At 43.1% G+C, this 13664-nt stretch overlaps 1 protein-coding gene across 3 annotated transcripts in view; it reads left to right on the top strand.

Annotated features, from left to right (window-relative positions):
* The first annotated feature begins 578 nt into the window (after nucleotides 1-578).
* The window catches only part of LOC137346261 (E3 ubiquitin-protein ligase RING2-A-like), a 29897-nt gene continuing 16811 nt past the window's right edge, over nucleotides 579-13664 (top strand). Inside the window, exons 1-2 of one of the 3 annotated variants that reach the window (XM_068009722.1) lie at nucleotides 579-668; nucleotides 8546-8688. In XM_068009722.1, the coding sequence (XP_067865823.1) occupies nucleotides 8611-8688 (78 nt within the window). In that variant the 5' untranslated portion in view covers nucleotides 579-668; nucleotides 8546-8610. Of the gene's footprint in view, nucleotides 669-1014; nucleotides 1102-8545; nucleotides 8740-13664 lie in introns of those variants that run through there. The other 2 variants (XM_068009720.1, XM_068009721.1) reach the window with 2 other exon arrangements.

The following is a 13664-nucleotide window of genomic DNA, read 5'->3' as shown; positions in this document are numbered from 1 at the left end:
GGCCAATTTACCTATCAACCTGCATATCTTTGGCTGTGGGAGGAAACCGGAGCACCAGGCGAAAACCCACGCGGTCACAGGGAGAACTTGAAAACTCCGCACAGGCAGTACCCAGAATCGAACCCAGGTTGCTGGAGCTGTGAGGCTGCGGTGCTAACCACTGCACCACCCTGAAGAGTTTTCTAAAGAGTTAACTGAAGTTAAATACATGCTCCACTCTTTGCCATTGTGCCAAGGAGAAAAAAATAACCTCACAGATGTGACAGTAAACTGAATACCCCAGAAATGAACTCGGCTTTTTGATGCACCATTGGGGATTTAAAGGTGTGCACCATTAAATCTAACGACCTTTTGTTATTTAAAGCCACAACGCGTACATTTCACAGAACACGCCTGCTCGCTATTATGTCAAAATCATTTTTTTTGCACAGAGTGATAACTCGCAGCCCGACCCTGCGAGCCAGGTGCCGCCTTAAGGCTGGCACTGTGGCTGCAGCTGAGACCGGAAGCACGTATCTGCCGGGAGAGGGGCGGCACCAGCTGAAACCGGAAGCGGAAGTGATGCATCTGACACGCGGGGCGGAGTCAGTTTGCCGTTGTTGTGACTGCGCGAGGAGAGAGAAAAAAAACACCAAGAAGAGAAAGATAAGCGAATAAATAAACTGAAGGTGAGGAATCGGGGACAGAGTCATAAACGATAGACCCGACTGTACCGCGTGAGATAGATATATAAGTGAATGGACGTAACGAGTAAGGGCTGTAAAAGCCTAGAGATAGGGCCCAGTAACCTGAAGGCAGGTAAGGGGCAGCTCGAACTACGAGCGAGGCGGCCGCCGCCAGAACGCGTGCGCAGGAGCGCGCGCTTTGGAACCCGGCGGCGGGTCGGGGGCTTCTGATTGGTGGGTGGGTGCGACCCGCGTGCCGCGCGTCAACGGGTGGAATGGTGACGCGGCGCGCGGTGGGGGACGACGGGGAACCGTCACCACCTGTGTGAACGTCACAAAGGAAAAGGGGGAGGAGCGTCTGTTTCTCGTGGACAGGTGCGGGTGACGCGTGCGCGCTGCTGTGTGTGAAGACAGACCTGGGGAGGGAGATGAGCAGGTAACAGGGGCGCCGGCTGCGATCCTGTGTAGATATGGAGTTGGAGTAGGAGGGGAAGAGACTGGGGCTGCAGCGTTATGGTGAATATGTATAAAATACTGGTTTTGCTTTAACTGGGGTATTGTGCCCAATTCTGGGCGCGGCAAGTTAGGAATTTCAAGGTGTTACATCTCTGCCCTCGATCACGTCACATTGCCAGAAGTGGTTAGCAGATTTCGCTATCTTGGGTCCATGGTGTCAAAGACAGTCTGACTCCTGGTGGGGAGCTCGACAGGAGCGCAGGGACAGCCGCTACCACCTTTGGCCAATGTGCTTTAAGAAACAACAAGCTGACCCTTAAGACCAGGATGCTTGGTTCTTGAGGCCTGTGTCTCAGCTCCTTTTTTGTAGTCTGCGAAAGGGAGCTCAACAGTTTTCATTTTCGATGTCTGCGCCGCATTCTCGGCATCTCGTGGAAGGACAAAATCCCGAATGAGACAGTCCTCGCAAAGGCAAGCCTCCCAAGTGTGCTAGTACTCATCAAGCAGAGGGGACTTTGCAGGATGGAAGACAGATGCATTTTCAAGAATCTCCTGTATAGGGAATTAGTTAGAGCCAGAAGACCAGTCAAACACACGAAAAGCTCTGCTTCAAGGATGCTTGCAAGCATGATAGGAAGGCCCTAAACATCGATTTTCACACATGGGAGACACGACAGAGGGAAATGGCAATATTACCTATGGGCCAATGTGCACCACCATGACAATCAGTGGCTACAGCAGCTTGACAGCAGGCACCAATGCACTAAACAGCACCCCACAATGAGACCTGATAACCACCACCTATGTGGCACTTGTAGAATCTGCCTCTCATGGATTTGTCTCTTCAGTCGTCAGCAAAAGTGCACCATGTGAAACTATCTCATCGCCAATGGATTTGTGGCATGTCCGTCATCTCACGTAAATGGAAGGCTTTAGGGTGGGTGCAGAAAAGATTTATGAGAATGGTTCCACGGATGAGGGACTTCAGTTGCATGGGTAGATTAGTGAAGCAGGGGCTGTTCTCCTTGGCGAAGAGAGGGTTGAGAAGAGATTCGATAGAGGTATTTAAAAATCATGAGGGGTCAGACGGATTAGGTAGAAATTGTTTTCATTGGTGGAAGGGCTGAAAAAAAACCAACGGTGACTTTTGGGGAAAAACTTTTTTTATGCAGTGGGTGGTTAGGATCTGGAAAGCACTGCCTGAAAGGATAGTGAAGGCAGATTCAATCATGGCTTTCAAGAGAAAATTGGTGAAGCACCTGAAGGGAAAATATTTACAAGGCTACAGGGAAAGGGTGGGGGAGTGGGACTAGACTAAATCGCTCTTGCAGAGAGCTGACGTAGACATGATGGGCTGAATAGCCTCCTGTGCTGTAACCATTCCATGATTCTATAAGAAGGATGGCTGCCCAGACACTTACAAACATACGAATTAGGAGCAGGATTAGGGGGGTAGGCCACTCGGCCCTTCGAGCCTGCTCGCCATTAAATAAGTTCATGGCTGAACTGATTACTCTACATTTCCACCTACCCCCGATAACCTTCCACCCCTTGCTTATCAAGAATCTGTCTACCTCTGCCTTAAAAACATTCAAAGATTCTGCTTCCACTGCCTTTTGAGGAAGAGAATTCCAAAGACTCACGACCCTCGGAGAAAAAAATTCTCCTCATCTGTCTTAAATGGGTAGCGCCTTATTTTTAAACGGTGACCCCTAGTTCTAGATTCTCCCACAAGGAGAAGCATCCTTTTCACATCCACCCTGTCAAGACCCCTCAGGATCTTGCATGTTTCAATCAAGTCGCCTCTTAATCTTCTAAATTCCAGCAGATACAAGCCTAGCCTGTCCATTCTTTCCTTCTAAGACAGCCCGCTCATTCCAGGTATTAGTCTAGTAAACTTGTATTAAGTACCAGAGTCAACTGCGTTGATTTAAAAAAAAAAGGCAGCATACTGCGGATTGCTGGAAAATCTGAAATAAAAGCAGAAAGTGCTGGAACTGACGACATCTGTGGTGAAAGGGACAGAGTTCATGTTTCAGATCGATGACACTTCATTGTCACCCTGAAACATTAACACTGTCCCTGTCTCTTTGCATTGACTGCCACCAGTTTGTGGTTTCCGCAGACAGTTCTGGAAGATTGTAGCTGGTGAAAATCTAAAGAATTGCCTGTGGATTCAAATGCTGCAAACATTGGTTCTGCTGCAACTGAAGAGTCAACCTGACACTTTGTGATTTGATCGGGGTGTGACAGAATAACAGTGACTGAGTTGGGTGGAGGGATCTGAAATGCGAAGACGAGTGAAATGAGATACACTAAATACCTTGGATTGTGCATAGAGAGCAGGGCCTTTACAGAGGATGGTGAGGCTGTGGAGTAAAATAGAGTTAGAGATCGAAGCAAAGGCCCTGTCAACATGGAGGAATAGGTTAGATTGGTGGTTGACGGAGGATAAAGGGATATAGGAACAAGGCAGGCATGTGGGATTAGGGCAATTGTATCAAGGAATAAACGCCTCCACAGACTGGTGGCCATTTCTGTGCAGTTCTATGGAGATTGAGCTGTTTGCTGAATGTGTGAGGAGTGTCCAAGTTAATTGTGCTTTCAAGGGCTACTTTTGACCCCTCCTCTTCCAATAAGAAGTACATTAACACTTTATCTTTTGTTCTGTATGGTTCAAAATGTACCAGCACATTTGGTAATGATGGGTAAATGTGTATGTGTATATGAAAGTGCAGGTAATTGCTCTGTAATGGAGATGCATTGAAAGGTATCTCTATTAATGCTTGGAGCTACGGGTGGAGACATGAGGTCTGTGCGTCTATTTGGATCTGAGTTGCTCAACAACCACCGTGCAATCTAGATGGAAGAATACAGCACAGAAGCTGGAATAGAAACCCTGTGAGAGGTGTATGTGGGGCAGGGGTTAGGCTGAATACTAAATGTGATTCAAGCAAAAGTAGGAACTGTACATGATTGATTTGTGATACGATTAGCAAGTGAGCATCAAGATCAGAAACTGGCAATTGGGATCCAGCCAACGTGAACAGCAAGTAGATAGAATAGACAATGTTGTCACTGGGTTTAATTAGAGTGTTGGGAAGCTATAATCTTACAGGCAATGCTTCAGTTTTGTGTGATATTTGATCTTGTCACTGAGACCTGTAATCATCCATATCTTTTGATGGTGTTGCTTAGCTCAAAATGATCGCTCCAGGTAAATTGCTGGGTGTTTTTCACAGTTTGTGTGGTCTGAAGTATAAAGATTTCATGCATCCAGAGTTGTGCTTGGACTAGAATGCTTGTGGAAATGTTTCAAAATGCCTGTATGAATGAAAATTTCTCTCGTTTACCATTTTTTTTTGACTGAAATGTTAGTTGCATCACCATAGTACAGTGTGCATGCTACAAACCAGAAGTATGGGTGGGAAGGACACTGATAGGGCTTTATAACCAAGCAGCAACTAACTTGGGCATAAAGTTGAAAATTAGCTAAAGTAGACTGTGTGGTAAAATGGGTCAGACATTGTGGCTAGCCCAGATTGATGGGAAGTGAGTTACCTCACTTGGTATTAAGGGTCTTGCGTGAGCTATGTTTGGGCAGTTGATTCCAAATCTTAGCAGTCATAAGTATACAGCTGAAAGCTTCACAGTTTGCTATAAATTGGCAGGCTTGTTCAGAGGGTGGCTGTTGTGGGAGCTAAAACATTACTTGGGGCCAATAGTAGCATGATTTAAAGCAGAGGGTTGTGAATCTAGAAAACACAGGCCCAGTAGGTTATGGATTCAATCAGTTAGGTATTTCAGAGAGATAAATATTGGGAAGTTATAATATTAGGGGTATGGAAAAAAGGTAGAGAGTTGGATTAAAAAGATGGCGCTGCCATGGCTATCCCAGTTGAATGGGCTACTTGTGTTCCTAAACCTATATTGATGTCTGACTGAGAAACAGCAGCAGTTGATAAACTATAGATGCAAATGTGGAAATAGAATGTGATATTAAGATATTCATTTGGGATGAATGGCTATTGTGTGGGCAGCACAGATATCTGCTAGAATAGGAATATCTACAGGGAATACAGAACTCAGAAAACATGATCAGTACAAAGAGCACAACTGATACAGGAAGGGATCTGTATTTGCAGGACACAGCTTTGAGAAGGAACTGTTACTGAGTGATCTGAAAGAAACATCCTAAACATGGAGTATAAAGAGATCTGGTCGAGTCAGGGAGATAGAGATATCTACAAGGAATACAGGGAGATTGTATAGCCAAGGAGAAGTGTACAGGAAGTGCAGAAGGATCTATCAAGGCAGTGCAAAGAGTATAGTGAGATCAGAATTGATGGAAAAACTGTACAGCAAGTGCACATATTTAACAAAACCAGACATCTGTAAACAGGGAGATCTGATAAAAATAGCATTTTTGTGGGAAGTGCTGAGGAATCCGGGAGAATAGAGAATCTGCACAGAGAGGGTAAATAACAAAATTTGATGGGTATCTATATGAGGAGTACAGAAAAAATATTACAGTCGTGCTAAAATGAAGCACGCACAGTTGCCAGGAACATGAGGATTTCACATCATTGTAGCCAGCCTTGTATTCTATGTGGCTTTGTCCTGCATAAAGTTGAATGGTGGCAAATGATAGCACGCTGATTTAGGCTGGTAAATATTTAGTGACTATTGCTGTTTTGCCTAACTATATTGGAATATGGCTCCTTTTGGTCCTGGTTTGTGCACAGGGTACACAGGGAAGGAAAGCTTACCTGGCCTCTTTCAGTTCTTAATAAGTTTGTTGGCTATATACGTGCTAAAAGCTCAGATATCTCACGTTGCAAGCTCCTATAATTTTTAAGCTTTCAGAAGCTCTTAATTTTTTCAAACTCGCTCCTATCAGAAAGGCTGTCTTCTGTTTCTACGAGATGCCTTGAAGGTGACTGCTTCAGTCTTTTAATTCTGACCCATAACCATACTTGCCAACTGTTGCTATTGCAGCAGTATTCTTTGAACTCTATTGACTGAACAGCATGTCCTGCTGTATCATGCAGACCACAACTTCCGTTGCAATCACTTGACAGTGGGAGCTTTCTTTATATCAAATCTTTTCCTTGCCTTCTTAATGGTTCTCCTGGTTTTGGACTCAGCACAATATTGCCTCCTTCCAGTAAAGTTGGCAGGCCTCCGTTATTGTGTAATCCACTGTCCCTGATATTTTGCTGCAAGTGAGGCTGCACTTCGTTTGCATGCACAGATGTAGTGTGGTCAATAAATGCGTGTGAGTATCAGTCACAGTCGCTCCTGTACCTCTGTTTCACCAACACCTCCCGTCCCACCTTTGGCGAAGCCACTATTATCACAAATATTAGGGCTGTTAAGATATTACTTGGTAGGTACCAAACATCCTTGCTTTGATTTGGTATTCCCTGAGCAGCACGTGGCATTAAATGAAGATCCAGTCATGAAGGGCTTCTGGTTTGCATTGGCACTTGCTAATTATTTGCCGGTTAGTGACATTAGCAGTGTCAACTCTTGAAGGGCAAGAGTTATGCCTGAATAAAATAGGGGGTTTTATATGTATGTTAGCCATGGCTCAGTTGATAGCACTTTTCTCTCTGTGTCAGCAGGTTGTAGCTCCAGAGAATTGGGCACAAAAATCTAGGCTAGCGCTGCAGTGCAGTACTGAGGTAGTGCTGCACTGTCGGATGTGCTGTCTTTAGTTGAGATGTTAAACCGAGGTCCCGTCTGGCCTCTTAGTGCCATGGAATCTTTTGAATCCACTTATTTTGAAGAAGAGCAGGGGAGTGCTTCCTGGTGTCCTGGTCAATATTTATTTCTCAATCAAAAAACATCTAATCGTCATCACATTGCTGTTTGTGGGAGCTTTCTGTGCGCAAATTAGCTGCTGCATTTCTTACTTAACAACAGTGACTACACTTCATGTACTCCATTGCCGTAAAAAGCTTTGGAACATCCTGATATTGTGAAACGTGCTATGGCAATGCACTTTTTTTTTCAACGGGGGAAGAGAGAGCATTAAATGATTGGACAGGTCTGGGGAAGTACAGTAAAATGATCTTGATATGTGTGCAAGAAGTATACAGAGTTTGGAATCTGAAAAGTACGGGGGAAACTATTGATGCAACAGAGGATTTGTATGAGGAACACAGGGATAGACTATTGGTAGAATAAGGGAACTGGTTGTAAGATTAAACTAATAAGATACAGTTCCCATTGTATTTTCACTGCAGAATTCTAATATTAAAGTGGTTTCTTGTCACTAAGAGCAGACCAAATTTGCTTATACTGTCAGAATTATCCTTCAGCATGGCCGTATGTCGATTGATTGAATAATGTGGATGGTGGTGCTGTATTCATGTTATTGAGTTTTTAAATTAGTTTTTTTTTAGAGAATTCCTCAGAGTGAGATGCTATGCGGAATTTCTCGAATCTCCATGCCACATTGCCATTGATGGTTAGCAAATCATAGTTTGTATACCCACTGTTTTCCAATAAGCCAGCTGCTATGTCTGGGCTATGCCTCGGAGAATTCTGCCCTTTTTTTTCACTGTCCAGTAATGATTCCTGCACTCTTGGTGCAACTGAACCCATATTGACTTCTGGTGCCATAGATGCTGGTCTTCCTCCTTTACCTTGCTGAAGTGACCAGACTTCTTATGTGAGTCTAGACAACGTGTCATCAGGCCTCCACTGGGGATTACAGAGGAGGCAAATTAGTGGAATTTGCCCTGTCCAGCTACGTTAACCTACACATATATACTTCAGTAGCAGGGATCACTGGATGATGAACCAATGGCGAATTTTGGGGAAAATTCTTTTTACGCAGCGGGTGGTTAGAATCTGGAAAGCACTGCCTGAAAGGATGGTGGAGGCAGATTCAATCATGGCTTTCAAGAGAAAATTAGATAAGAACTCTGAAAGGAAAATGTTTGCAGGGCTATAGGGAAAAGGTGGGGTCGTGGGAGTATCCTCAATTGCAGCTGCAGGGAGTCGGCATGGACAGGATGGGCTGAATAGCCTCCTTCTGTGCTATAATGATTCTATGATTCGATCAAGATTAACTTTACCCCTCCATGGCTTATTGCACCACTAGGCATGTGCCAAACTGAGTGAGTTTGAGTTTTGCTTTCACTTGGTTGCCTTTGAGGACTGAGTTAGGCTGTCTTGCCATCCAAGTGGTGTTTGCCTGGTACTGTTCATCTGTCAAAAATTGGGGTGGGTTGGGGAGTGTCTGTTAGATTGCAGGCTATGTGATTAGTTTTGGGGAAGGATGGACGACCAGCTCACTGAGTGCCCTTTTTTAACCATTGCTTATCCCTTAGCTATACTTTGCAATTGATTTTTCTTTAAAATTTCTTTGATTAAAGCTATCTTTTTGTCCTTGTCTTTTTTTTTTCTCGCAGGCCAGAACGGTGTGCAGAAGCATTTGTTCATTTGAAAATAAAACTTAAACAAACCTACTGTCACTATGGCAGCACCAGTGAATACTCAGAACCCCAGTAAAACCTGGGAGCTCAGCCTCTATGAACTGCACCGGACCCCACAGGTGAGTAAAACCAGGCAGCTCAGCCTCTACGAACTGCACAGGACCCCGCAGGTACGTGTGAAGCAGAGGACATATCCCTTTGTAACTATCTTGCATGTCTGCATGAGAAATATACACATTTATTTTTAAAGGAAAGCACTTTACATTGGTGTAGTTGCTGTAAAATATGCACTTTTAAATTGCACGTTTTTTTGGTTTAAAAAAAAATCAATTTTAAGTTGAATCAATTTGAAAATTTAATTTTTTGTTTTTCTGGGACATGAAAAGGAGACCTGAGAGCTGATGGGTATTTTTGTCACAACAGTAAGCCTCCAACAGGGACTAACCTGTTTGTTATACAGTGGTCCCCAGCCCAGCACTTATTACAATTAGGTAGTTCTAATTTCTCTTCCATTTTTTAACACATTTTTATTATTCTGTCTTTCCTGGCCACTAACACATCGTTCCTTACTTGAGAAAGAGAGGTTTTTGCTGTCCTTGTCCCCTCACCACCATTCTACCTGACCAGGAGATTTTAGCAAAGGTCTACCGATCTGACTCGTCCTCTTGTTCATTTGAGGTCCCACTCCTGTAGTAATGACCCAATTGTGATAGTACATTGCATGGCTGGTCCTGCATCCTGGCATTCCCTGAGAGGTGCTGCACAGCTACAGTCCATCTTCTGCATGGAGATGGAATCTTGTTGGTTTCCTGCCTTAACATAAAGACAGAAAATGCTGCAAATGTACATTGGTGTAGTTGCTGTAAAATGTGCACTTTTAAATTGGTCAGTTGGCACCTGTCAAGAGAAGAAGCAGACTATAATGTTTCAGGCTAGTCTGATCAGCATCTGATGAATTCTGGTGTATTTCCAGCATTTGCAGCTTTTCTCTTTTTATTACCTAGTCTCAAACTATTTATTTTGGGAATAAGCTATAAGATTGCATGATGGTTGTACTGTCTGTGGAAATCAATCATGAGTAGCAGGTTGTAATTTGGCACTGTAATTGGCAGGGGTGCATTCAAGTTGTGTATGTGTACTTCAGGACTCTGCATCTGCAATTAATTTGAAGGCTGTAAAAAAAAAAAAAATTGATGTCTGAGCAGCCTTATTGTCTTCATGGTGGAGTGGAGCTGAAATTACAGTTGGGCAGAAGCCGCCAGGCCTTTGGTGATGGAGATTACTTCCTATAGAATTGTACAGCACAGAGGGAGGCCATTCATCCCATTGAGCCTGTGCTGTTCTTTGAAAGAGCTATCCAATTAGTCCCACTCTGCCGCTCTTTCCCCATTGCCCTGTAAGTTTTACCCTTTCAGGTATATATCCAATTTTCTTTTGAAAGTTACTATTGAATTTGTTTTCATCACTCTTTCAGACAGTGCATTCCAGATCTTAGCAACTCACAGCATAATGAAAGGTTCTCCTCATCTTCCCTTTGATTCTTTCGCCGATCTTCTTAAATCTGTGTCCTCTGGTTACTGACCCTCCCGCTAGTGCAAGGAACTTCTCCTTGTTAAATCTGTCAAAGCCCTTCATGATTTTGAACACCTCTATTAAATCTCCCCTTGATCTTCTGTGCTCTAAGGAGAACAATCCCAGCTTCTCCAGTCTCTCTACGTACTGAAGTCCCACATCCCTGGTACCGTTCTAGTAAATCTCCTGTGAACCCTCTCCAAGGCCTCTATATCCTTCCTAAAATGTGTTGCCCGCAATTGGACACGCTACTCCCGCTGAGGCCTAACCAGTGATTTATAAAGATTTAGCATAACTTCCTTGCATTTGTACTCACGAGCTTCTTTTACTTGGCTGAGTTGGGCAACTGAAAGCCTCGCCTGAGAGAATTTTTATTCATCACCATGAAGGCCAGCCGGCCTGCACTGTATAGCCTCTCTTTGTTAACCTTGTTTTTGTTCCATGACCCTTAAAATTTAGGGCAGATCAAATTCCTGGCCAAAATTGATCTGTACCATTTAAATTGTTACTTGTAGAAACAAAAGATGCACACTCGACAAAAAGAACTGCCAATTCTTTTACTGATAAGGCTGGTGTGAAGTCCGTTCTGAAGTTTTAATGGTTCTTTCTTTCCAGGCAGCTGTGGGGAGGTACCTGGGAAACCGAGGGCGGGGTGGGGGGTGGTCAGGGTGGGTGGGGGGGTGGGTTTCAGTGTTGCTTTTGGATCCTGTAAGCACATTAGAAGATATGCACTTGTCAGCGTGTTTGCAGGAAATCCTGTTTGGCAGTAGTTTGCTTTTGCCGGTTTTCCTGATCAGTCATTTAAGCACAGGGACGCACGGCCAGTGGAGGAAGTGTCCTGATTGAGAGGGCAAATTCGTATTGTAGGGGAGGGCTTCAATTAATATGGCACAGGAGAAGGGAGAAATAAGGCTGGGAAGCAAAGAGCAAAGAAAAACTGGAAAGGACTGAAGCACAAACAGAAAAAAGGATTAAAAAGAGTATGACAGACAAATAGAGGCAGGATTAAGCTGCATGTATGTAAATGCCCAAAGTATATTCTAAATAAAATTATTGAGCAAGAGGAGCAAATTGCTGTTGGCGTGGGGGTGGGTGCATGGTGGGTGCGCGGTGTTGGTAGGTAGGATATCATAGCACTAACAAAGGCACAGCTTTAGTTAGAGTAGGACTGGGAGCTAAGGGATGCTAGCATTTCTTAAAGATTCTACTGCAGCACAAGCAGAAAGTCTTTTCTTAAATGAGTCCTTTGCTTCAGTTTTCAAAGATGAATGTGACAAGTGGAGGAAACAGAGTAATTTGAAAAGACAATTAGAAATAATGAAGTGGCACAGAAAAAAATCTTTTGAACTCAAAAGTGGAACAAGTACAAGGCTTGATGTGCCCTGATGGTGCATACCTTTCAATGCCACAAGAATTTGGCGAAGCTCTGATTGCAATCTTGGATAGAAAAGCTGTGCCAAAGAACTGGAACGTTGCCAGTATTGCATTTGTCTTCAAGAAGGGAGAAAGGGATTACTGGGTAACTATAGATCAGTCTGCTTGACATTGGTAGTAGGTAACTAGACAGCGTAGTGTGGATAAGATTCATTAGAAAGAGATGAGCAAGTTATAGGCAGGCTAAATGGATTTGTAAAAGGCAGTTATGTCTGGAAAATTTTATACAGTTTTTTGAGGAATTAACTGAGTATATTGATAAAGGAAATATTGTGGCTATTAGATTTTCAAAAGGCATTTGGTAGTGCTGCACTGGAAACGTATTGATAAGGTTAAGGTCTGTGTATTTAAAGACTGTGGCAGCATTGATGGGAAGTTGGCTGCAGGACAGGAAGGTGACTGGTGATAGATTTTATTTGAACTAGAGGGTTGTAAATAAAGGTGTTCCTGGGGTGGTGTGGTTAGTATTAGGACCATTGCTCTTAGAATAAGTAAATATATAAAATATAAATTAGACCAGTGAGGGGAAGGAACAATATCAAAACTGAGGGGCAAAAAAGGGAGGATGGATAATCTGCAGAGAACTATAAGAAACTTCAGGAGAATACAGAGGGGTTGGGAGATTTGGTGGATGTTGGATGAACTTTAAGGCAGAGAAAATTAGGTGCATTTTAGTAGGAAGAATAAGGAAAGAAAACATGCAATGGTAAAAGTTTAAAAGTTTGAAGAGCAGAGGGAATTAGGGATTCAGATGATAAGTTGATAAAGTTTTAAATGAAAATGTATATGGAATCATAGATTTTATGAATAGGAGCATAAGCGTATAAAAGCAGGAGTAATGCCAACAGTTGATTATTTTGGTTCCTGTTCTGCGTACCCTACTTTAGGAAGAATATCAAGATCATAAAGTAGGTACAGAGGAGATTTACGATGACAGTAGTGACAGGAATGAGGAGTTTCAGTTATGAACAGAGGTTAGACACTAACAGAGAAGGATAAAAAGGTGCTAAGAAGGATTTAATCAGGTAAATTGTGAAAAACTATTTCCACTGGTCAGTGAATTGGTGACTGGGGCATGACTGTAAGAAAAGGGAGGTAAGAAGAAGTTTGTTTATGTAGAGGGTTCTTGTGACACATACTGTCCTATCAGGAATAGTGGTGGAAGCAGATGTAATAATAACTTTTAAAAGGGATATACATTAATATATGAAGAAAGATTTGAAAGGGAAGTGGAATGGGGCCTAGTGGGTAGTCCTTGGGAGCAGTGGTTTCCCCTTGCGCTGTAAAATTATTTGATTCAAAGTAATTGTTCTACTGTCCCCTCAATTTCCTATTAATGATCGACTGGCTTGTCTGCCTTGTTTGTATACTTTTTAACTTAACAAATATATAATCTGCATCCCACAAATATTTATGCAAGTGTGAGATTTCTGCGAATGCTGATAACCTGAAGTAAAAACGAAAGTGATGGAATTGCATGAAAGGTTAATTAGCATTTTAAAAGAGAAAGATAGGCGACTGATCTTGGGTGTGAGTCTTTACCCCAGTCCTGAAGCATTACTTGTCTCTCTGTTTGAGTTGTTGGCTGACTTGTGCAATTTCAGACTTTATGCTTTTGCTTTAGGTTGAGGTTGTAACTTTGTCACAGGAGTCTTGAAACCCCTGTCACTTTGATTGCTTTACTTCTCTAAGTCGGAACTGCAAGGTTCTAAATTTAAGGCTGCGAAACTGCAAGTCATGGGAGCAGTGTCTAACAAAAGTTAGTATGTTAAAATTTAAAATTGTATTCTCTCTGCATCCTCTGTGGGTTTGCAGGAGGCTGTTTGTTTTCGGGAGTATGGCGGTAATGTTACTGGGCCAGCAATCCAGAGGTCGTGGCAAGTTGTTAAATTGAATTCAATAAATCTGGTGAATCAGTTGCCTAACTGCAGAAAAGTGGAGATGAAATTGTCAAAACCCAGGCAGATCACCTACCCGATCTGGTCTATGTGTGGCTAGTTCATGTTGCCTTGTTACCCTCTGAAGTGACCCATAGGTCACTCAGTTGTACAAATAGTTGCTTTGAAGAAGGCACACCAGTACTTTCTCG

Source organism: Heterodontus francisci, chromosome 29 (assembly GCF_036365525.1).
Source record: "Heterodontus francisci isolate sHetFra1 chromosome 29, sHetFra1.hap1, whole genome shotgun sequence".
In the NCBI taxonomy this organism is placed as follows: Eukaryota; Metazoa; Chordata; class Chondrichthyes; order Heterodontiformes; family Heterodontidae; genus Heterodontus; species Heterodontus francisci.
The sequence above is the reverse complement of the archived record's forward strand: the minus strand, read 5'-3'. Positions and strand labels throughout refer to the sequence as shown.